This window comes from Budorcas taxicolor, chromosome 9, assembly GCF_023091745.1.
Source record: "Budorcas taxicolor isolate Tak-1 chromosome 9, Takin1.1, whole genome shotgun sequence".
NCBI lineage: Eukaryota > Metazoa > Chordata > Mammalia > Artiodactyla > Bovidae > Budorcas > Budorcas taxicolor.
In genome coordinates, this window is record NC_068918.1 from 72,411,290 (window position 1) to 72,436,595 (window position 25,306).

Genomic DNA, 25,306 nt, shown 5'->3' on the forward strand with positions numbered 1-25,306 from the left:
TGCATCATTGAAGACCAATGAACATGTTTTTCTTCCATATACTCTTCTTTGGTAAAGGTGTATTCAAGTCCTCTGACCAATTTTTTATTGAGTTGTTTGTCTCCTTAATGTTGAGTTTTAAGAGTACTTTATATGGTCTAGATATGTGCAATGCTTTTGTCGGATGTGTTATTAAAGTTATTTTCTGCCAGACTGTAACTTGTCTTTCCATTCTTCAACAGTGTCATGTATAGAGCAAAAAGTCTTTTTGTTTATGAAGTACAGTTTATCACTTCTTTCTTTTAGGATCATGCTCTTGGTATCATGTATAAGAACTTTCATTACAAATAAACCTGCTGTGAACATTCATATGCAAAACAAAAATACAAAGAACTTTCAAGGGCGTTTGTTGAAAAAGCTATTCTTTCTCCATTGAACTGCCTTACAGCTTTGTCAAAAATTAATTGACCAGGTAGTCTTTATCAAAAATTAAGATCTATGTTTGTGTGGATCTATTATCAGATTCACTCTTCTGTGCTCTTCATCTGTACATCTGTTCCTTCACCAATATCTTGTTATCTTGATTACTGTGGCTTTATAAGCCTGAAAATCAGGTTCTGCGGTTTCTCCAACTTTATTCTTCATTTTCAAAATTGTTTTACTAATCTAGTTTCTTTGTGCTTCATATACAGTTTACAATCAGCTTCTTTATATTCTCAAAATTTCCTACAGAGATTTTTATTGGAATTACATTAAATCCATAGTGCAGTTTAGGTGGAACTGATATCTTTTCTATGTTGAATCCTCTAATGTATAAACTGATATGCCTCTCCATTTAATGAGCTCATCTGTTTCTTTCATTTGTATTTAGAAATTTTTAGAAAACAATAAGTTTATTCCTATTTCTTTCTTATTCTTTCTTTTTAATATAAATTTATTTATTTTAATTGAAGGTTAATTACTTTACAATATTGTATTGGTTTTCCCGTACATCAAAATGAATCTGCCACAGGTATACACGTGTTCCCCATCCTGAACCCCCCTCCCTCCTCCCTCCCCGTATGATCCCTGTGGGTCGTCCCAGTGCACCAGCCCCAAGCATCCAGTATCATGCATTGAACTGAACTGGCAATTCGTTTCATGTATGATATTATACATGTTTCAATGCCATTCTCCCAAATCATCCCACCCTCTCTCTCTCCCACAGAGTCCAAAAGACTGTTCTATATATCTGTATCTCTTTTGCTGTCTCGCATACAGGGTTATCGTTACCATCTTTCTAAATTCCATATATATGCGTTAGTATACTGTATTGGTGTTTTTCTTTTTGGCTTACTTCACTCTGTATAATAGGCTCCAGTTTCATCCACCTCATTAGAACTGATTCACATGTATTCTTTTTAATGGCTGAGTAATACTCCATTGTGCATATGTACCACAGCTTTCTTATCCATTCATCTGCTGATGGACATCTAGGTTGCTTCCATGTCCTGGCTATTATAAACAGTGCTGCGATGAGCATTGGGGTACATGTGTCTCTTTCAATTCTGGTTTCCTCGGTGTGTATGCCCAGCAGTGGGATTGCTGGGTCATAAGGCAGTTCTATTTGCAGTTTTTTAAGGAATCTCCACACTGTTCTTCATAGTGGCTGTACTAGTTTGCATTCCCACCAACAGTATAAGAGGGTTCCCTTTTTCCACACCCTCTCCAGCATTTATTGCTTGTAGACGTTTGGATCGCAGCCATTCTGACTGGTGTGAAGTGGTACCTCATTGTGGTCTTGATTTGCATTTCTCTGATAATGAGTGATGTTGAGCATCTTTGCATGTGTTTGTTAGCCATCTGTATGTCTTCTTTGGAGAAATGTCTATTTAGTTCTTTGGCCCATTTTTTGATTGGGTCGTTTATTTTTCTGAAATTGAGCTGCAGGAGGTTCTTGTATATTTTTGAGATTAGTTGTTTGCCAGTTGCTTCATTTGCTATTATTTTCTCCCATTCTGAATGCGGTCTTTTCACCTTGCTTATAGTTTCCTTTGCTGTGCAGAAGCTTTTAAATAATTTCACAATTTGTATGGAAATACAAAAAAACCTCGAATAGCCAAAGCAATCTTGAGAAAGAAGAATGGAACTGGAGGAATCAACCTGCCTGACTTCAGGCTCTACTGCAAAGCCACAGTCATCAAGACAGTATGGTACTGGCACAAAGACAGAAATATAGATCAATGGAACAACATAGAAAGCCCAGAGATAAATCCACGCACCTATGGACACCTTATCTTTGACAAAAGATTAAAGACAATCTCTTTAACAAGTGGTGCTGGGAAAACTGGTCGACCACTTGTAAAAGAATGAAACTAGAACACTTTCTAACACCATACACAAAAATGAACTCAAAATGGATTAAAGATCTAAACGTAAGACCAGAAACTATAAAACTCCTAGAGGAGAACATAGGCAAAACACTCTCCGACATAAATCACAGCAGGATCCTCTATGACCCACCTCCCAAAATATTGGAAATAAAAGCAAAAGTAAACAAATGGGACCTAATTAAACTTATTCTTTCTTTTTTAAAAAGCTATTGGAAATGACATTTTTTAAATGTCTGTTTGCAATTGTTCACTGCTACTTTCTAGCAATACAGTTGTATCATGCTACCTTGCCAGACTTACTAATTCTAGTAAACTTTTTATGACTGTCTATCTAGATAATTATTAATATATCATCTATAAGTAGGGAAGGTTTTATTTCTTCCTTTCCGATCTTTATGCCTTCCATGTCATTTTTTGCCCTTTTGCAACTAGGTAGGGCTTCCAGTACGACAGTAAGTAGGAGTAGGTGAAGGGGAGAGTCTTGCCTTGTTCCCATTCTTACAAGGAAGCATTGATGAAGTATGATGTTAGCTGATGGGTTTTTTGTGGATACACTTCATCAGGGTGAAGTACCATATAATGCCTGAATTCCTAAGATATTATGAATAGATGTTGAATTTCTCAAATATTTTTTCTGCCTCAGTATATATAATTATGTATTAATAGTTTTTCTTCTTTAGACTATTACGATGCTTGATTACATTGATAGATTTTTTTGAATATTGAACCAGCTGTCCTAGGACAAACCCCACTGAGTTGTAGCTTATTATTCTTTTGTATGCTGCTGGGCTTTATTTAATAATATTTTGTTGAAGATTCATGATATTGGTCTGTAGTGTCTTATCTTGTACTGTCTTTGCTTTCTTTGGTATCAGTGTGATGCTGATCCCATAGAGTGGGTTAGGAAGCCCTTCTTTACTCTTTCCCCTTCTATTCCTGAAAAAGATTATGCAGACTTGGCATTATTTCTTCCTTAAATGTTTGATAGAATTCACCAGTGAAACCATCTGGACTTGAAGACTTCTTCTTCTTTTTTTTTTTCCAGTGCTTTTATTTATTTATTTATTTTTTAATTTTTATTTTTACTTTATTTTACTTTACAATACTGTATTGGTTTTATTGGTTTTGCCATACATTGACATGAATCCACCACGGGTGTACATGCGTTCCCAAACATGAACCCCCCTCCCACCTCCTTCCCCATAACATCCCTCTGGGTCATCCCCGTGCACCAGCCCCAAGCATGCTGTATCCTGCATCGGACGTAGACTGGCGATTCAATTCTTACATGATAGTATGCATGTTTCAATGCCATTCTCCCAAATCATCCCACCCTCTCCCTCTCCCTCTGGGTCCAAAAGTCCGCTATACACATCTGTGTCTTTTTTGCTGTGAAGACTTCTTTTTAAAGAAGCTTTTAAACTGCAAATTTTATTTCTCTGTTATAGGACCATTAAGGTTATCTCTTTTATCTTGGGTGCATTTTGATAGGACCTCTGGTGCTTTGAATGGAAAACAGAGGGAGGCCCTTCCTCCAGATTTCTTTATGGTTAACCAGTCCATTCTGAAGGAGATCAACCCTGGGATTCCTTTGGAAGGAATGATGCTAAAGCTGAAACTCCAGTACTTTGGCCACCTCATGTGAAGAGTTGACTCATTGGAAAAGACTTTGATGCTGGGGGGGACTGGGGGCAGGAGAAGAAGGGGACGACCAAGGATGAGATGGTTGGATGGCATCACTGACTCAATGAACGCCAGTCTGAGTGAACTCCGGGAGTTGGTGATGGACAGGGAGGCTTGGCGTGCTGCGATTCATGGGGTTGCAAAGAGTCGGACACGACTGAGCGACTGAACTGAACTGAACTGAGCAACCTCATCAAACCAGTCAATCCTAAAGGAAATCAACCCTGAATATCCATTAGAAGGACTGATGGTGAAGCTGAAGCTCCAACACTTTGGCCAACTGATGCGAAGAACTGACTCATTGAAAAAGACCCTGATATTGGGAAAGATTGACGGCAGGAGGGAAAGGGGGCGACAGAGGATGAGATGATTGGATTGCATCACCAACCCAGTGGACATGAGTTTCAGCAAATTCTGGGAAATGGTGAAGGACAGGGAAGCCTGGAGTTCATGAAGTCGCAGAGTCAGACACAACTTAGTGGGTGAACAATAGCAACAATCTCATCTCCTTCATTGAAATCCATGTTCATATTCTAAATTCTCAGTGAGTCCTACCTAGTTCATCCTATGTTGAATCTCTTTTACCCACTAGCAATCTTTTTTTTAACAGCTTTTTAAAGATATAACTTATTTACCATGCAATTCACTTGTTTAATGTGTAATTCAGTGCTTTTAAGTAATAGTCACAAGCTATGCAGCCATCATTGCAATCAACTTTAAACAGTTTCAGCCTCCTGAAAAAACCCCATTCCATTAGGGGTCACTCCCCATTTTCTTCCCAACCCCCAGCTCTATTTTCTGTCTCTATAGATTTGCCTCTATAGATCTGTCTCTATAGTTCTGCCTATTCCTGATGTTTCATAGAAATGGAATCATGTAATAAATATGTGGTCTTTGTGACTGGCTCCTTTCAGTTAGCATACTGTTTGCAAGGTTTATCTATGTTGTGACGTGTGTCAAGATTTAATTTCTTTTTATTATCAAATAATGTTTCATTGTTTGAATAAACCACACTTTACCCAGCAGTTGACAAACATTTGAGTTGTTTCTACTGTTGGCTATTATGAATCATGCTGCTAGGAACATTTGTGTATAAGTTTCTGTGGATGCATGTTTTCACTTCTCTTGATTATATAACTAGAAATGGAATAGCTGAGTCGTATGAAAATTTGATGTTTAACATTTTAAGGAACTGCCAAGATTGTTTTCCAAAGCAGCTGCATCATTTTACGTTCACAGTAGTCGTGTATGAGGGTTCCAGTTTATCCACATTCTGGGAAGTATTTGTCCTTGCCTGTTTGTCTTATTATTACCATCCTGGTGGATATAAAATTGATCCCCTGGCACTCTAGGTTCCTCTTTTTCTGCCTTAAAAAAAAAAATTTATTGGGGTATGGTTGCTTTACAACGTTGTGTTATCTTCTGCAAAATAAATCAGCCTTACGTATACATATATCCTCTCTTTTGGATTTCTTTCCCATTTAGGTCACCACTTAGCATTAAGTAGAGTTCCCCATGCTATTCACTAGGTTCTCATTAGTTGTCTTTTTTATACATAGTCGTGTATATATATGCCTTACTTTGTTTTCCATAGCATGTTTTACTTTCTAACAGTTATTATTCTTTCTATTGTTTGTTATCTGGTTCCACTTCCTGCTAGATTATAAATTCCATGAGGATGGGGCTTTTCATTTTTGTTTTTTTCCTGATAAAATCCCAAGCAACTAGAATAGTGCCTGGTTTATGCTAAGCATTCAGTAAGAGTTTGTCAAATGAATGAGTTAATGAAAGGCTCTTGGTGGGCCTTACCCTATCCCAGTATGTGTGCTGTGCTGTGCTAAGTTGCTTCAAGATTGCCGGGAGAAATATCAATAACCTCAGAAATACAGATGACACCACCCTAATGGTAGAAAGTGAAGAAGAACTAAAGAGCCTCTTGATGAAAGTGAAAGTGGAGAGTGAAAATGTTGGCTTAAAGCTCAACATTCAGAAAACGAAGATCATGGCATCTGGTCCCATCACTTCATAGCAAATAGATGGGGAAACAGTGGAAACAGTGTCAGACTTTATTTTGGGGGGCTCCAAAATCACTGCAGATGGTGATTGCAGCCATGAAATTAAAAGACACTTACTCCTTGGAAGGAAAGTTATGACCAACCTAGATAGTATATTCAAAAGCAGAGACATTACTTTGCCAACAAAGGTCCATCTAGTCAAGGCTATGGTTTTTCCAGTGGTCACATATGGATGTGAGAGTTGGACTGTGAAGAAAGCTGAGCACTGAAGAATTGATGCTTTTGAACTGTGGTGTTGGAGAAGACTCTTGAGAGTCCCTTGGACTGCAAGGGGATCCAACCAGTCCATCCTAAAGGAGATCAGTCCTGGGTGTTCATTGAAGGACTGATGTTGAAGCTGAAACTCCAATATTTTGGCCACCTGATACAAAGAGCTGACTCACTGGAAAAGACCCTGATGGTGGGAAAGATTGAGGGTAGGAGGTGAATGAAAGGGACGACAGAGGATAAGATGGTTGGATGGCATCACCGGCTCGTTGGACATGGGTTTGGGTGGACTCCGCAAGTTAGTGATGGACAAGGAGGCCTGTCATGCTGTGATTCATGGGGTTGCAGAGAGTTGGACACAACTGAGCGACTGAACTGAACTGAACTGAAGTCGCTTCAGTCATGTGGTACCTTGGCAAATAAATTTGTGATTTGGAAAATGTTAGAATTTTGGAGGGGAACATCTATCCTCATTTTCATCTTTACTTCATGTTCATATCATTTTAGAGCTTCTTAAGAGCTTTAAGGAATCATGAACAGCCAAAATAGACAAAATGAATATTTCACCAAATTTAATGGACAGGGTGAGGGCCCATTCCTTCATGAATGGATGATGAACTTAAGTAAATATTACTGTCTGCACTGTGTGGTAACAGCCTTTTAAAGCTCAGTGTGAGGGCATCATTGACAAAAAACAGAGGAGGGTGGGCCTTGTGTTTTAGTTCAACCATTTATATACTTACATATTTTATAACTGAAGCTAATCAGACCAAATGAGAGTTAGAAATTCTGTGAATAAGAGATAACGTATAATAATCTTTCCATCATACTTTCTTGAAATGCTTTTATTCTGTTTTCCTAAAGATATATGATGTTGTTTAAACAAATTTCCTCTGTGCATTGAATGTGAAAGACACTATTTCTCTTCCTTTTTTTTTTCTCCCAGTAGAATGAATTTTTTCTTGGTTTCAGGCTTACTCACAGATGAATGTGAAGAATCATTATGGCCCCACCTTTTTACATATGGAGTATTTATTATTCATTATAGATCTGTTCTAGGGTAGAACCAATTTATGGGAAAGAGTAGTATACTATGAGTGCTAACTTTTTGTATGTTTGTCATAATTGAAATTAGTGGTTTCATAAATATGAAAACCTTCCATCACAGGTTTAAAATAGCCAGCTGCACAATGAATGACCAAACCATCATGACCCATCTCCTATAGATAACTAGAAACCATGAAACCTTATTTCTAAGGAGTTGAAGAGACTCCTTTGTTTCTTGAACATTCTAGAAAATGTGATCTTGTTTGTTGAATCCAGGCTGAGCTCTAGGTTTAAATTTGTTGAACTATAGAGCTGACTAGGATCTGAGGCCTCTAGCCTTTTCCAGGGGGAATTTAGGTTTTTCTAGGGCAAGTGAACTCACGCAAGGCATTTTTGCTGAGCATCCTATGAAAACATCCTCCAACATGCCATGGATGCTGTCTGATATCTAATAATCAGATTTTGCTAATTATAAATGACATTTTTAAAAAATCACACCCACTAGCATGAAATATAGAATTGTTAACTCTTGATTCTTTTTTTCTTTGTCATATTTACTTCCCGAGGGGAATGTGGAGGAAAGGAGCAGTGTTCCCATTGATATTTTTAATAAAAAACAGCTTCCACAGGGATGAGACCTAGTGACTTTGTATTGTTTTAAAAGAGGATCTGATTGTTTATATGCCTTACTTGGGTGGATAATTTCCTAATTTCATTTTCCTTGGGAGTGGGGCCACTTTTAAACACTTTTAAAGGTACTACAGAGCTCCTTCTGGCCTGAGTCAGAGAACTCATGTCAGGAAAGTCCATTATTTTATTTCCTTTGCATATTATTTCCCTTTGTGGTTTTTTTTTTTTTTTTTTTTTTTCATCCTGTGATACGAATCCGGTCTTTATCACTAAGGGCTAAGTCCTGGAAAGTGACTGGTTTTTGGCATGTTTTCCTGATTTGTTTCCCACTTGGAATATAAATTAGAGCTTAATTTGTATTTCTCTTTGTTAGGTGAAAGGATTTTGCTCATCGTGGTTTATAACTTTTTTTTTTTTGTCCTGAGTTTTCCTCAATTGCTTTCTCAAATTCAGACCCTTTAGTTTTTGAAATAGATATTTTTAAATTTTTCTTTATTTGAAAGTATGTTTACCTAGTACCTATTATAAGATACGGCATGAGAGACAATGTGAGAAATGTGTGCTCAAGTCTCTCAGTCGTGTCTGACTCTTTGCGACCCCACGGACAGAAGCCCACCAGGCTGCTCTGTCCGTGACAATTTCCAGGCAAGAATACTGGAGTGGGTTGTCATTTCCTCCTCCAGGGGATCTTTCCCACCCAGGGACTGAACCCACATCTCTTGCGTCTCCTGCATTGGCAGGTGGATTCTTTACCACTGCACCACCTGGGAAGCCCAAAATGTGAGAAATAGATGAGAATAAACAGCATGGTTGGAAGGAAAACTGGTTTCTGGAAAAGAGTGAACACATAATACATCAGTGTAGTTAAAATTCTTTGAAAATTCGTTCTGATCTCTTCTTCGTCTTAGATATGGCTCTCATCCTTAATGTAGTTCAAAAATATCTTACAGTTTATTTTAAAAATTGTGGTAGAAGGCACATAAAATTTACCACCTTTACCATTTTTAAGTGCAGTTCACTAGGGTCAAGTATGTTTACATTGTTGTGCAACAGACGTCCAGAACCTTTTCATCTTGTAAAAGTTAAACTCTGCCCATTAAACAGCAATTCCCCATTTCCTCAGCCCCTGTAATTTGTCTTAAAAAACCTTAAGCGAATCAAATGTAAAACTTCAGTGACAGGAGCTAAAACATAATCACCTATTTAAATCTGGTGTTAACATATTGCTAGCCTTACATAGTCTTTCCTTGTTTTTCAATTCAATGCTAAAACGTTAGCTTTAGTTACTACCTTATGAGGTTGAATAAGTGTTCCTTTAGGGAATTCCTTAGTGGTCCAGTGGTTCAGTCTGCACTTTCCCCACTGAGAGCACGGGTTCTAATCCCCAGTCGGGGAACTAAGATTACACAAGGCGCACCAAAAAAAAAAGTTCCCTTCGAATAATTTACTACATGTGTAGCATACAAAGTGTTTTTTTTTTTAAATACAGATAAAATAAACTTTATTTCTGTTACTCGCTTGAAGTTTTATTTGTGATTAAACTTAAAGGAGGAACAAGAAACATGGATATTAATAATAACTAACTAAGGTCCATCTAGTCAATGCAATGGTTTTTCCAGTGGTCATATATGGATGTGAGAGTTGGACTGTGAAGAAGGCTGAGCGCCAAAGAATTGATGCTTTTGAACTGTGGTGTTGGAGAAGACTGTTGAGAGTCCCTTGGACTGCAAGGAGATCCAACCAGTCCATTCTGAAGGAGATCAGCCCTGGGATTTCTTTGGAAGGAATGATGCTAAAGCTGAAACTCCAGTACTTTGGCCACCTCATGCGAAGAGTTGACTTATTGGAAAATAAGTCAACTTATTGATGCTGGGAGAGCTTAGGGGCAGGAGGAGAAGGGGATGACAGAAGATGAGATGGCTGGATGGCATCACTGACTTGATGGACATGAATCTGAGTGAACTCCTGGAGTTGGTGATGGACAGGGAGGCCTGGCATGCTGCGATTCATGGGGTCAGAAAGAGTCGGACACAACTGAGCGACTGAACTAAACTGAACTGAACCCTTGTTGAGTTTTTAACCAGATGCTGTATTAAATGCTTGATGTCTTCCCAGTTATTCTGTGGATCGGTCACTATTATAATCCTCATTTCAGTAGTGAATAAACTGAAGCACAGAAAAGTTAAATAACTTGCTCTAGATTCCTTCCAAGGATGGAGGAGCCTGGTGGGCTGCAGTCCATGGGGTCGCTAAGAGTTGGACACGACTGTGCGACTTCACTTTCATTTTTCACTTTCATGCATTGGAGAAGGAAATGGCAACCCACTCCAGTGTTCTTGCCTGGAGAATCCCAGGGATGGGGGAGCCTGGTGGGCTGCCATCTATGGGGTTGCACAGAGTCGGACACGACTGAAGTGACTTAGCAGCAGTAGCAGCAGCAGGTTCCTTTGCTTGTGAGTAGAATAGCCTGTATTTGAACCTCAGGAACCTCCAGTCTTCATTCTTGACTCCTGTATTGTGCTGCTTTCTAGATCAATAAGCCTGTGCGTGCATGAATAAGCCTATCAGGTAAAAATATCAGAGTATTGTCAAAGGCATACAGATATATAGAAAGAGAAGATGGAAAGCAGAGGAGGAAAATATCTAATACTTATGGGGTCCCTACTTTGTGTCAAACACTTTATAAGACATTTTAATCATTCTAATGTCTGCTTCCAAGTCAAGCTGCACAACCTCTATTTTCATCTGCAGAAACTAAGGCATGAAGAAGTTGAGGAGTTTGCCTCTGATCACCTGCAAGTTGCAAGGTCTGAATTTGAGCTTGAGATGTATTTTTTGAAGGGCTAGAATATATACTTTCATTTTCTATTTTCTAGCTTTATTAAGCTAGCTTTCTCACCTCCATAATCAGAAATTTAAAAACAGAGTGGAAAGAATACTAAAAGGGAGCATTATATCAAAGTGGAAAGTATGCATTGCTATCAGACTGTGAACATTATAGTTCCAGTTACAATGCAAAGGTTGTTGTTGTTGTTCAGTTGCTAAGTCGTGTCTGACTCTTTGCACCCCATGGATTGCAGCACACCTGGCACCTCTCTCTTCCACTGTCTCCCAGAGTTTGCTCAAATTCATATCCATTGAATCGATGATGCTATCTAACCATTTCATCCTTTACTGGCACCTTCTCTTTTCCTTTCAGTCTTTCTCAGCATCAGGGTCTTTTCCAATGAGTCAGCTCTTTTGCATCAGGTGGCCAAAAGTTTGGAGCTTTAGGTTCAGCAACAGTTCTTCCAGTGACTATTCAGGGTTGATTTCCTTTAGGATTGACTGAGTTGATCTTGCAGTCCAAGGGACTCTCAAGAGTTTCTCCAGCACCACAATTCAAAAGCATCAGTTCTTTGGCGCTCAGCCTCCTTTATGGTCCAACCCTCATATCCATACATGACTGTTGGAAAAACTATAGCTTTGACCATGTGGACCTTTGTTGTCAAAGTGATGTCTCTACTTTTAAAAACACTGTCTAGGTTTATCACAGGTTTCCTTCCAAGGAGCAAGCATCTTTGAATTCCATGGCTGTTGTCACTGTCTGCAGTGATTTTGGAGCCCAAGAAAAGAAAATCTGCCACTGCCTCTACTTTTTCTCCTTCTGTTTGCTGTGAAGTTAAGGGACCGGATGCCATGATCTTAGTTTTTTGAATGTTGAGTTTCAAGCTAGCTTTTTCACTTTCCTCTTTTACCTTCATCAAAAGGTACTTTTTCCCCCCCCAAAAACTGATGTTTTACCTTGAAAGATAAGTTTTAGTGAATACTCTAGGTTGTCTCTCTGAAGTGTCAGGCAAGCATCTGGGTTTAGTCTAGGCATGGGCCAGTTTTTCCAGAGAAATACTATTCTGTATAGATATTGTTCATTCTGTTGTGTAGGCAAGATAGTTGGTAGAAGAGGGGAATGTTTAAAATGCTCAGGAGCACTAACCTCTTAGTCATTTTAAGGAAGCTGATCTGATTAGATATGTTGTTGAGTTGCTCAGTTGTATCTGACTCTTTGCAACCCCATGGACTATACCCCACCAGACTCCTCTGTCCAAGGGATTCTCCAAGCAAGAATACTGGAGTGGGTTGCCATTTACTCCTCCAGGGGATCTTCCCAACTCAGGGATCAAACCTGTGTCTTCTGCATTGGCAGGCGGGTTCTTTACTACTGAGCCACCAGGGGAGCCTGATAGATGTGTACGTGAAAGTCGTGAACATGGACGTGGGGGTCATGCCTGCTGAATCTTTCCGCAGACTGGGTAGTCACACCTCTCAGTTTTAATTGCTAATGTTTTAAGATATATTGGTCATGCTGCTGCTGCTGCTAAGTCGCTTCAGTCATGTCCGACTCTGTGCGACCCCACAGACGGCAGCCCACCAGGCTCCCCCATCCCTGGAATTCTCCAGGCAAGAGCACTGGACTGGGTTGACATTTCCTGTAAAGTGGAAGTGAAGTCGCTCAGTCGTGTCCGACTCCTAGTGACCCCATGGACTGCCAGGCAAGAGTACTGGAGTGGGTTGCCATTGCCTTTTCCGATATTGGTCATAGGCTAACTAAATGGGTGCTAAATTCCTGAAATTGATATAATGTTGTATCTCAGTTACATTTCAAATTTTTCCCAATTTAAAAAAAGCAGGCTGTTAAAGATTATGGTCAGTCAGTCAGTCAGTCAGTTCACTCACTCAGTCGTGTCCGACTCTTTGCAACCCCGTGAATCGCAGCACGCCAAGCCTCCCTGTCCATCACCAACTCCCGGAGTTCACTCAGACTCGCGTCCATCAAGTCAGTGATGCCATCCAGCCATCTCATCCTCTGTCGTCCCCTTCTCCTCCTGCCCCCAATCCCTCCCAGCATCAGAGTCTTTTCCAATGAGTCAACTCTTCACATGAGGTGACCAAAGTACTGGAGTTTCAGCTTTAGCATCATTCCTTCCAAAGAAATCCCAGGGTTATGGTAACCCCCGTTTAAAAAATATATATATTGGCCTAATTTTCAGATGCTTTTAATCCTGGACCATGGAATTTGATATTTAAATGGGTGAGAATATCTTAATTGTGAGTGCGCGTGTGTGCTCCGTTGTGTCTGACTCTTTGCAACCCCACGGACTATAGCCCGCCAGGCTCCTCTGTCCAGGGAATTTTCTAAGGAATAATACTGGAGTGGGTTGCCATTTCCTACTTCAGGGTATCTTCTGACCCAGGGATTGAATCCATATCTCTGGCGTCTCCTGCATTGGCAGGCAGATTCTTTACTGCTGCACCTTCTTTACGCTGCGCCACCTGGCAAGCCCCCTAACTTCCTGTAGTTCCAAGGTCTCTTTCATATCCGCTCTTGGCTTGTCATTTGGCTACCTGATCAGTGTTAAAATTAAACATTGCCCCATTTCAATCTGTGTCAAATCCCTGAAATGGATAAAACTGTCCTAAAGCAGATTATGGGGAAGTGTGTCAGAATCCGAAGTTCAGACTCTAGATGTCTCTTCTCTCACGGGTATTGTTTACAATCTTTTAGCTTAAAATATCTCTTCACCATTCAGAGCTGAGATTCATTTTTCGGTCACTTCTCTAGCCTGTTATTGGGAAGTTAGAATTTAATTACTCTAGGGATGATTATCATTATCCTTCTTTCACACATCTGTGCCTTTGCTAGTCTCACACTATTTGGAGTTTACTCTCTTTGAATGTGAAGAAACAAGAAATGGAAACACACAGACTTTCCATCAAACGGGGTGAACCCCCAGGGCACCTGTCTAGTGCAATTTTGCCTCTCATGACTTTACGAGAATCAGCCTGGAAGGGGGAATGACAAGCAGAGTTTCACGTAGCTCACAAATCCTGGCTTCTGATTACTCTCCTGAGATCACTTGTACTTCCTGGCCCATCTGGGATTGAGGACTTGCTCATTGTTCTAGTCCTGAACCTTTATCCCTTGGGAATAAACCCCATGAGTCCCTTTGGATGGATTTACCATGACTGTTCTCAGCTCAACCCCTTTGGAAACAGCAATGATTTCAGCTGCTACTGCCGTTTGCACAAGGCAGAAGCCATCACCTCTTCCATCTCAGCTCTGTCACCTGAAATTTTAGAAGCATTAATAACTGTTCAATGAAAAAGAATGATGCTGAACAGTTTTTAAACATCCTATCTTTTGTGTAGAAAAGGGAAAAAATTAAAATGAATGTTTGAATTTGCCTAAGAAAGTCTGGGAGGATACAAGAACGCTAATAAAAGTGGTTATTTGCTTGTGGAGTAAAGATGAGGTTCAGTTTGAATAGGTGGGGTCAAGGTGAGAGCCAGTAGGGAATAGAAAGAAAGTGAGATTTTTTTTTCTACTTGATCCTTTTATAATTTGAACTATGAGAGTGTACTACTATTCAAAAACTGCCCATTGAAAATTAACTTTAAAAAGGTTTCCTTCTGAGACGATTTCTGTTACCACATATGCAGAATTTATAAGATAAAGCAAATGAATGTATATTAAAAAATAGAAGCAAACTTAGAGCTATAGGGAACAAACTAGTGGATACTAATGGGGAGAATGAAGAGGTATGGGATTAAAAGACACAAACTATGTATAAAATTAGATAGGCAACAAGATATATTGTACAGCATAGGGAAATATAGTCATTGTTTTTAGTTAACTTTTAAGTGGAATATTATCTATGGAAATATTGAATATCTGTATTGTACACCTGAAACTAATATAGCATTATAAATTAACTATACTTCAACTTTTAAAAATAGAATATATATTTACATATGTTTATATGTGCATAAACAATGAAAGAATATACAAATGACCAATAAGAGCAAGACTTCCAAATGTGTACTATATTTTAAAATTTCTGAATGTGACTACTACCTGTACAAAATATTACCTAGTATTTTTATAAAATTTAATTTAATGCCTTGAAACAAAGCTATGATTACTGTTCATTTAATTGTTCAGGAAAAAAAAAGGTTTTCTTCTGTCTCATGTCTTAAAGGAAAATTAAAAAGCATTGTAGCTCTTGAGAAATTTGAAATCTTTGTAATTATCAATTCAGGATGGAGAATGCAAGTGGTAGGCTTTTGCTCAGACACATTAGGGTTCAACCAGATTCTAAATCTGTGACTGGAGAACGTGTTCGGCTTCTTTTAAGTTTCAGTGTCCTTATCTATTTGAGAGAAATAAGAATAATAATTGATTAGCCTGTCTTTCAGGAATACTGGGAGGACTGATGAGAAAATAAATACAAAAATGCTATCTAAGCACCAAATAACAGATGATTGCTGTCACGTTTCTGGAGGAAGTTGTGACACTGATTTCCCAATAGGAAGAAGGGACCACAGACACCTTCCTCTTTCTTAAGGCCTTGAGGGGGAAAAAGAGGGTCTTTATAGTTCTTCTTTCATATTTCTGCCTTGAAAACTAGAGACTTCTTGGGTTCTGCTGGAAGAAAATTTAGCGTTAAAAAGCATCTATTTAACACCTTGATTAGTCAGAGCTTTTCACTGCTGATGAATGGTAACAGGCTTTAGCAAATAGGGAATTTATTGGTTCACTTAACCAAGAAGCCCAGGGGCTAACAACCTTCAAGCATGCAGTTGGATCTAGGTCCTTAGAAACTAAGATTAGGAATCCTTCTCCTCCTTTTGAGTCTGCATTCCTCTGTATTGGCTTTCTTTCTTTCTTTTTATAAGTTAGGCTCTCCTTTTTTTGGAGGCAAAGTGACTGACCACTAGCAGGCCCACGCTCCTGTTCAGCTAGTTCTACAGATCGAGAAGAAAAGAAACACCTTTCTTTCCTGTTGTTACACCAGAGTTCTCGGGCCTGAATCTCACTGGTGCAGTTCGGACACAGCCCCTCTCTGCACCAGTCACCAATGCCTGTAAGATACTGGGCTCTGATTGGATAAGCCTGGGAGTCTGGGACCCCAGAGATGGGATTGGCTTCACACAGGTAACGTGGACTCAGAGGGGGGAAGGTGAAAGGCTACAGATCACGAGGGCTATTTCTAAGATGAGTAGAAAAGGTAGAAAGGAGCTGTAGATATAGCTCCTCTGCCTCCTTGTAAAAACAAAACAAAGCAGAAGTCCGCAGTATCTTCTCTGTGCATTGTATCGTTTTTGGCATAGTGGAGGTGAAATGATATACAGAGCTTCCTTGTTAGGGCTTGGACTAGAGTCAGGTGAATACTCAACTTTGTACACATAGTACACAATCAAAAATGTAGTTCTATAACTTAATAGTAGCTAACAGTAGCTAATAACAATAATAGTAATAGCTAACATTTATTTGGTGCTTTTTAGATTCTAGGTATTAATCTAACATTTCCACTTCTTAACTCATTTAACCTCCAGAAGAACCAGAAAGTAGCAGCTCTTATCCCATTTTATAGGTGAGAAGACTGAGGCACAGATAAGTTATTTAAAACTTCTCTACTTAGATAATACAGTTATCAAGAGAGAAAGGAGAGGGGAGAGGGATAAATTAGGAATTTGGGATTAACATATATAGATGACTATATATAAAACAGGTAAACAAGGACCTACTGTATAGCACAGGGAACTATATTCAATATCTTTTAATAATCTATATGAAAAAACCTTTAAAAGAATATATATATATATATCACTTTGCTGTACACCTGAAGCAAATACAACATTGTAAATCAACTATACTTGGGTGGAAAATAAAAGTGCTCTTGGTGCTGGGAGTTATACATTTTACCAACCAGAATAGTGAGCTCGCCGTCTAGGGGGCGCTGTTTGAAGAGGATTTAAAATTCAAGCAAGATTTCAGTGGAGAGGGAGAGGGAAATAGCCTGATTCTAGGAGAAGGAAACAAATGAAGGGACGGAGCAGAGGTCGTGCAGGAAGAGGAAATGACAAGAAGCAATGGTTGACTTTAACTTTGGGCTTGTGCAAAAGTGAAACGAAAAAAAAAAGTAGGGGGAAGAATGGTGCTTTGAGGCCGGTTATAAAGCTTGGCTGCTGCTCCAAGGAGCTGGACTTGTTCTGGAGTCCGTAGGATTTGTGAGTAGGGGAGTGGCCTGGATAAACAAGAAAACAGCCAGACCCCTGAGTGTTTTGAGATGGAGATGTTGGCTTTATTTCTCTGCCTGACATTCTTGAGATGTTTTGGAAGGTTTTTGCAAATGTCCCGTTGGGTGGCATTTCAGTGGCTGTAGTTCTTTAAATGATTTAGCTAAGCCTTAGTGAAGGGTCTTTTAAAAAGGAGACCATTTCTTGACATTCTGCTTTCTGTACCGACTATTGGGGAGAGGTAAAGCAAAGCCAGGCGCTTATAGAACACTTTCCACCCAAGACAAGTGGGTCTCTGTGTCTGTCTGTGTTTCACAGTAAGGCCATTCAGTACTCAGGACCAAGAAGATAACATGGTCCGCTTATTTAATGGTCTTCTATTTGCTCTTCTATTTTGTTCCGACATTAAACGGTGTTAGAATCGAGAATTAGGACTCTCTTTCCTTGCCAAAAGAAAACACAAGTGGCTTGTTGACTGCAAGATTTATTCTCACAGATACTTCCAGAGTAATATAAAATCTTGGCCAGGCGTCCACAGAAAGGAGCCGGAGGCATATGCCCCAGCCTCCTTCCCTGAATGCGGGCTCGGTGCCCAGAAGGACACCATAAATCACTTATAATTTATGATGAGCCCCATCGTGTGCTACACCCTGCTAGCTGGCTGGTGTCTGTCCTCTACGCACTGTGACCTCCCTTCTTCAGAACATACAGAGACTTTTTCAGATGAGCCATAGGACGGAGAGTGGAGGATTTTCCTTTCGGCTGGTCCAGCCAAGCAGTCCAAGAGGGAGAAGACTGAAGACTCTTGTTCTTAGAGTTTAGCCACAGGTCTCGCCTGTGCGTTCTCTAGACTGGAGGTGGGGAAAGGGCAGAAAATAAGATCTTATTAGCCTATTTTCTTTTTTAACTCATTTTTTAATCCTTTTTTTTTCTTCTAACAAATACAGGGTTTTTTTTTTCTGAGTGTCAACAACCTGCAACAACCAGGTGGTACTGGTGGTAGACCCACCTTCCAACGCAGGAGACATAAGAGACTCGGGTTCGATCCCTAGGTTGGGAAGATCTCCTGGAAAAGGAAATGGCAACCCACTCCAGTATTCGTGCCTGGAGAATCCCCTGGACAGAGGAGCCTGGTGGCCTACAGTCCATAGGGTCGCAAAGAGTCGGACACAACTGAAGCGACTTAGCATGCACGCATGCAACAACCTGCAGAGCACTGATGGGAATACAGCAGTCAATGGAGGCTACATTTATACAGAGTAGTAGGTCCTACTTGCTACTTTGTGTAAGTGTGGGTCCTGCACTTACACAAAGTAGTAGGTCCCCAAATGTGTCAGGACACATTCTGTGGATTAAGGATAAAGATCAGAAAAGAAACAAACTGTCCTCCATCAGGTGTGTGGGGAAGGACTTCAGATAAGGGGACCTTTGAGCAAAGACTTGAAGGAATTGATGAGATGAGCCATGTGGGGTTTGAAAAATCTCATCCTGGTAAGGCCAGAGGCCACCAGGCAGGGATTGGCCTCAGGTGAGAAGCAGCAGGGGCTAGAGCAGAGAGAGCCAGGGGAGGGAGTGGTTAGGAGAGGATCAGGTTGGGGGGAAGGCCATCTTGCGTTGGGGGGCATCATAGAGACCATGCCAAGGAGCTGAGATATTATGCAGTATGAGATGGACAGATGTCTATTAGAAGTGTTTGGAAGATCAGTCCTTTTCAAATACTTGAAAGCCCAGAGTTTAAGTGTGAAGTCAGGAAAATGGGACACAGTGCTTCCTTCACTTAGAACATGAGCTGTTGTAATCAGCATTGAACCGTCAGAACTTTGAGTCACCCAAGGTGGGGAGTTAAACAGAAATCATGGTTTTGCACAGAGTATTACTGGCCAAGATGTGGAGAAAAGGGAACCCTCTGACACTGTTGATGAAAATGTCAATTGGAGCAGCCACTGTGCAAAAGTGTAGGGAGGTTCCTCAAAAAACTAAAGTCGAACTACCATATAATCAGCAATTCCATCCTTGGGAGTATATCTAAAGAAAATGAAAACACTAATTTGAAAAAAATACATGCACCCCAGTGTTCACAGTAGCATTACTTACAATAGCCAAAATATGGACACACCCAAACGTCCATTAGTGGAAGAACGGAGAGGAAGATGTGGTCTATATTTACAATGGAATATTACTTGGCCATAAAAAGAATATAATCCTGCCATTTGCAGCAGTATAAATGGACCTAGAGGTTAGTTTACTTAGTGAAAAATGTCAAACGGAGAAAGACCAATACTGTATTATCACTTATATGTGGAATCTACAAACTAAAATGAGTGACTATAACAACACAGAAACAGATCACAGAAATAGCGAACCACCTAGTGGTTACCAGTTGGGGAGAGGGAAGGGCGGAGGGCCAAGTTGAGGTAGCGGATTAAGATATAGACACGATCATGTATAAAAGCACCAAGCAGTAAGAATATATTGTACAGCATGGGGAAATATAGCAATGGTTTTGTAATAACTTTAAATGAAGTATAATCTATAAAAATATTGAATCACTGTGTTGTACACCTGAAACTAATGTAATAATATAAATCAGCTATATAAAAAAAGGGAAAAAGAAATCATAGTTTTCCTTGGCCTTGGTGTAAAAAACACATGTGCTTTTTTAACTAGGATAAAAGTGAGTAACTGTGAGCCATTTACTCAACTGGCAACAATACTTTTCATGGAAAAGCCCAGCTATTCCATCCAGTGATCTGTGTCCTACAAGATTCTGGGTATGCTGCCGCTGTGAGTGAGATCCTTCCCCACCCCTCCCCCCACCCCCCCGCCCAGTATTACTGCTGTTGTTGCACAGACGAGTGAGAGCTTCAGAGTTGAAGAGCAGCTGGTGGATACTTAGGATCAGATTCTAGGAGGCTCCCATGACACGCTTTGCTCCCAGTGGACCCAGTGTCACCTGTGCTGTTTTCCATTCGCAGATTACTTGCTCAGGTCTAGAGCAATGGGGAGTGTGGCCTTGATTAATGGCTACAGTTACAGGGATGGAGTGCAATGGTGACTTCTTTGTTCAGTTGCTAAGTCACATCCAACTCTGCAACCCCATGAACTGCGGCACACCAGCCTTCCCTGTCCTTCATTTTCTCCTGAAGTTTGCTCAAGCTCACGTCTACTGGAAAAACCATAGCTTTGACTCTACAGACCTTCATCAGCAGAGTGATGGCTCTGCTTTTTAATACGCTGTGTAGGTTTGTCCTAGCCTTTCTCCCAAGGAGCAGGCATCTCTTCATTTCATGGCTGCAGTCACCATCTGCAGTGATTTTGGAGCCAAAGAAAATAAAATCTGCCACGGTTTCCATTTTTTTCCCCATCTATTTGCCATGAAGTGACGGGACCGGATGCCATGATCTTAGTTTTTTGAATGTTAACTTTGAATTCCTTCTTACGAGGAATAAAGTGAGAGTGATGGAGAACTGGAGGGGACTCTGCTGTAAAGGGACCCTCTTGCCTTCAAATATCTTTAGACAGGTGAGCACATCTCAGGAATGTTCCTGAAAGGACTCTTGCTTGGTGTGGCATGTTGGACTAGAATGACCTCGCAGATTCATTCCAATGCAAAACACTTCTGGGCCCATGAAAAACTGTCTTGTGAATGTGTTCTGCAAACAGACAGACACTCTGTAAACATGAGGCACATATTTTAAAAGATGAAGAGTGAGATGCTTGTTCTGGGAGCGCGGTGGTTGGAACTTGGTGCCCTGACAGCATACCTTCCCTGCTTAGTTGCCTGCAGTTTGTTCTCCTTGGCCCAGGACACAGTTATCTGCATCTGTGTTAAAAATGCCCTCAGCCAAAGACCAAACAAATATCCAAAGGCATTTTCCTATCAGGGCCCCTTTATGCGAGGTAGAGCGAAAGAACAACGCTGTCAAGTTTGATTCTTGGCAAGAAGCCAAGCTGCCACTTCTAGCTCCAGTATTTACACAGAAGAAAGAGGGGGGATTTTTAGCTGAGATTAAATTAGAATGAAAGCAACAGAAAACTTAACTCTAAAACTAAGGGATTCTTGGGGATCCATAATGGAAAGGCAGAAACAACAAGGGGATACCTTCTGGGCCCTCTGTTGATTTTTTTTTGTAAGTTCAAGTTTGAAAGCTTTTAAAGATACCCGAAGCAGAGATTGGGCTTCCCAGGTGACTCTAGTGGTCACCTGCCAATGCAAGAGACCCAAGAGACTTGGGTTCAATCCGTGGGTCAGGAAGATCCCCTGGAGGAGGACTTCGCAGCCCACTCTAGTACTCTTGCCTGGAGAATCCCCATGGACAGAGGAGCCTGGTGGACTACAGTCCATGGGGTTGCAAAGAGCCGGCCGTGGCTGAAGTACGCATGCACAAACAGAGATTACAGAATGGCCTTCATTAATGATCCAGGATCACCCAATATTTGAGCTGGATGGGCTGTCCTTTAGTGGCCATTGAATCGCATCCCTCAGTTTGCAGCTAATGGATCAAAGCCTTGGAACCTGAAGAGTTCCCAGCATCATTACAACTGGCCGTGGAAGTTCTGGGACTAGAATCCAGGACTTCTGACAACTATTTGGGGTTTTAGGGCACTTTATCGAAGCAGCAAACACAGTGAGAAGCTCTGTTTCCTGAGAACCAGGGACAGAGCCACGATGACTGTTCTGTATCAGCAGTGCCCTCGCTTTCCCAGGATGTGGCCTCATCCGTGTCCAGTGGCACCTGCAGCCTCAAGCTTCATGCACACAGCTGGGCGGGAGGGAGGGCATGATCAGGGCCCACCCCCCAAAAGTGGGGGCTGAGACCTTGGCTGCAAGAGGTCTCAGACCCCTTGGAGCCCCAGTCAAACATGAATGGGTGGTACCATCCTCAGGAGACTGCAGTGGCGAGGGTCTTGCTGAACCCCTGCTCTGTCTGAGCAGGGCCCCAGCGTCATTGTGGGGGGTGGCATTTGGCTTCTGTGCTGAAGGGAGTTCTCTCCGCTTTGACAAAAGCTTGAACCCACTGAAGCTGCATTTAAGTAACAGCACTGTTTTTTACAAACAAGAGCTCCCACTACAGAACAGCTCCTGCTGGCCCCCACACCCAATTAACTTTGTTCTGTTGAAACTGCCAACGTTCCAGTGAGCTGTTCATCTGTTTCTGGAAGGGATGTTGGAGGGTGGGTGAGTGAGCTAAAGGAAGGAGGGGGAGTTCTTTGTGTGTCTTCATGTGAACCAATGAGATGTTCATTATCATTCTTTTGACTTTTCATTCATTCACTCGTTCATTTCCTCATTTGTTTACACTGTGATTCTGCCCCAGCCCAAAAAAGTTCGACAAAACTTAGAACAAAGAGTATATATGCTGTAAATAAAATGTAAATGAAGTCAGGTCCCTAAGAAGGAGGAAACAGAATTCATCCATGAATTGCCATATGAAATCGGTGGTGTAGATCAAGCTTTACTCTGAGTTTTCTGGCAACCAGGATACACAATTCCTAGTTATCAGAAAGGAGAAAAATATTCCAGTTTCTTCAAAAGATGCTCAGTGTAGCTCTTCTGGGGTTCATGTCATTGCTTAATACAAAGCTGCTGATCCAAGGCACCCCCGGCTCCCTCCCCACTCCCTCCCCAGTGTCCTAGCTTCAGGCCACCTGGAGCACCCCCAAAAGGCATGTTATTAGTGTCATTACGAGCTCTGTTTATATGTGCTAAGGATGGCATAGAGTGCTGCAGTTCATGGGGTCGCAAAGAGTTGGACACAACTGAGCAACTGAACTGAACTGATGGCGTAGGGTAATGGGGTTCTGGTTGGGTCTAGAAATTATATTGTCCAGGGTGACTCTAAGAGTTACAGATTACGAGGCCAGGAGTAGAAATTTTAGGGAGAGTCAGAATCTAGTCCTGCTGTGGTTACCAACTCTCCACCAATGAACCTTTTCTTCTCCCCTAAAGAGCCCTGGCTTGACCCCTGCTCTGGCCCTTTTTTGAGTGCCAAGGTGCTTTCTTGAACAGGGCATCTGGAGGAAATAGAGTATGGCAGAATGCACTGTGAGGAATGTTGATTCAAAGAATTCATAGATGGTTCGACCCTGTGTTAACTTGACACACCTTCTTGACCCCTGAAAGTGGGGACTGCAGCTAGTGGTTATATGACATGTAAGGTTTAGGAACTAACACTATAAACATAGGGTGACTACTACTGAAGTCTCATCCTGAGCTCCTAAGCTCCATTCTGAAGTTGCACCAGGAATTTAGATTTCTTCCTGAAGAAGAATCACTGTTGAGTTTCCTGTCCCATTACGTTCTGTGAAAGCATGAATTGACTCCATCCTCCCAAAACTTGGTATTTGTCAGGGAATACACCAGAATACTCTAGAACTTGTGAGTATGGCAGGGAAAAGAATTACATAAATGTCGGACTTCTGTAATAGACGGTGTGAGAAAGAAAACACTAGGAAAGTAGTCCTTCTGTCTGGGATTCAGATGAGTTACCTGAATGTCTACTGAAAGTTTGTTTTCATGTAAGCATGCCTATCCTCTGTATTCATTGTCCATTCATAAAAGCCTATGTTTTAGAATGCATTAAGAAAGGAATATTTCAAAGTGGGAAGTAGCTTTGGTGCTCTGTACTTGATTTGAGGTAATGTGTCTGAATTCTAGGCCAAATACCATCATTTGGAAGACAAGACACAGCGACTGGGCTTCAGATCGTCAGCTCGGGTCATTTGCCCATCCTCATTATGTTGATTCCATTCACGTGGTTTGTGGGGCAGCTAGAAAAACTGGGGTCTGAGCCCTCAAGTGAACAGAATGAATATACTCAATTCTACTTGGAATGTTTTTCATAATTATTTTAAGCAATGAAGATTCTTACTTGTGCTTATTCTTTTTAAAAGTATTAGAAAGGAAGATTTCTACAAGACAAAGTAGAGAGGAGCTGATAAGAAGGGGAGTTCTTAAGGAATTGCCTGATCAAGGTGAGGAAATTAATCATACATTTAAAGTAATTTGATCCTTCATTCTTTGATCTTTCTTTCTTTCATTTTCTTTTGAAATTTAAGATGATCATGGTCTTTGGGAGATAAAGCACGACAATCTGAGAATCTTGCTTTAATTCAGACAGCCTTTGTGGGCTGCATGGTATCTAAGGTATTCTAAAGAAGAAATTCAATGAACTTTTTGGTGAGTCCTTCACCATATGTCATCCTAAACCTAAAGCTTAACAAAGCTTCTCTGTGGCAGGAGATACAGACAAGATACAAATGCTTACCTGATTCATGCTCTGTTCTTGAGCTTCAGTCTGTCTCTACAAGTAAACTCAATTGTTTGAGTAAATGCAAAGTTTTAGCTCAAAGTTTTAACTCATGCCTTTTGGTTTCTTAAGTCTACCAGTAAAAGAAAACAGACATGATAAACGGACCTCTTGTCCTTTATTCTCTATAATACACTCATGTACATTCAATAAGGCATGAATGGGCAGATTACATTAGTCTGCTTTATGCATCTCTCAAGTAATTTTCCCAGCTTTGTTCTCTTTTCATTTCTTCGAATCTGCCTCACCTTTTCACTAACAATTATTATTTCCAAGTATTTGATCCCCTACATCTAATCTTCTTCCCTTTATCCCTCTATCCTACCAAGGGGTAAGCTTGCTCAAAAAGACAAGGATTCGATAGAAACTGAGATAGACCCTCAAAAGAAGATACCGAGATTGGTTATTTCTCCAAATAAATAATCGTGAATAATCGTCATTGCTCCCACTACTATAAAACTTATGGAAATTTTTGTTGCAACATTGTTGGTTTACCTCATGCCTTCCTCACCTCATCCCCTGAATGCTTACTGAGGTAAAATATTATTGTTGTGCTTTTACGGGCACAAGTAAAGTGCTATTAATTTAGAATCAAAACAATAGTACTCCTCTTTTCCTAAAATATGTTCCTTGCAAAGAGCTTAACGTCTTTTGGCATTCACTATTCGTAAATCCTAATGACATGATATTCAACATCTGAATATTCTAGAAGAAGCTAAGAGATGCTTTACTATTTTATTCCTGCTTTAAAGAAAACAGGGAAGTCCTGAATAAATAATGCCATTTTTCTTGAGCCCTCAAAATTTTAGGTATTTTACTTATACTTCTCTCACTCTATTTTGGACTCGGACAGTAAAGAATCCGTCTGTCATATGGGAGACCTGGGTTTGATTCCTGGGTTCGGAAGTTCCCCTGGAGAAGGGAACAGCTACCCACTCCAGCATTC

The 25,306-nt window shown here is 40.6% G+C and overlaps 1 protein-coding gene across 1 annotated transcript in view; it reads left to right on the plus strand.

Annotated features, from left to right (window-relative positions):
• The window catches only part of PHACTR2 (phosphatase and actin regulator 2), a 140,230-nt gene that overhangs the window by 56,243 nt on the left and 58,681 nt on the right, over positions 1 to 25,306 (plus strand). Inside the window, exon 3 of the mRNA XM_052645847.1 lies at positions 23,945 to 24,025. Coding sequence (XP_052501807.1) covers positions 23,945 to 24,025 — 81 coding nt within the window. The remainder of the gene's footprint in view (positions 1 to 23,944; positions 24,026 to 25,306) is intronic.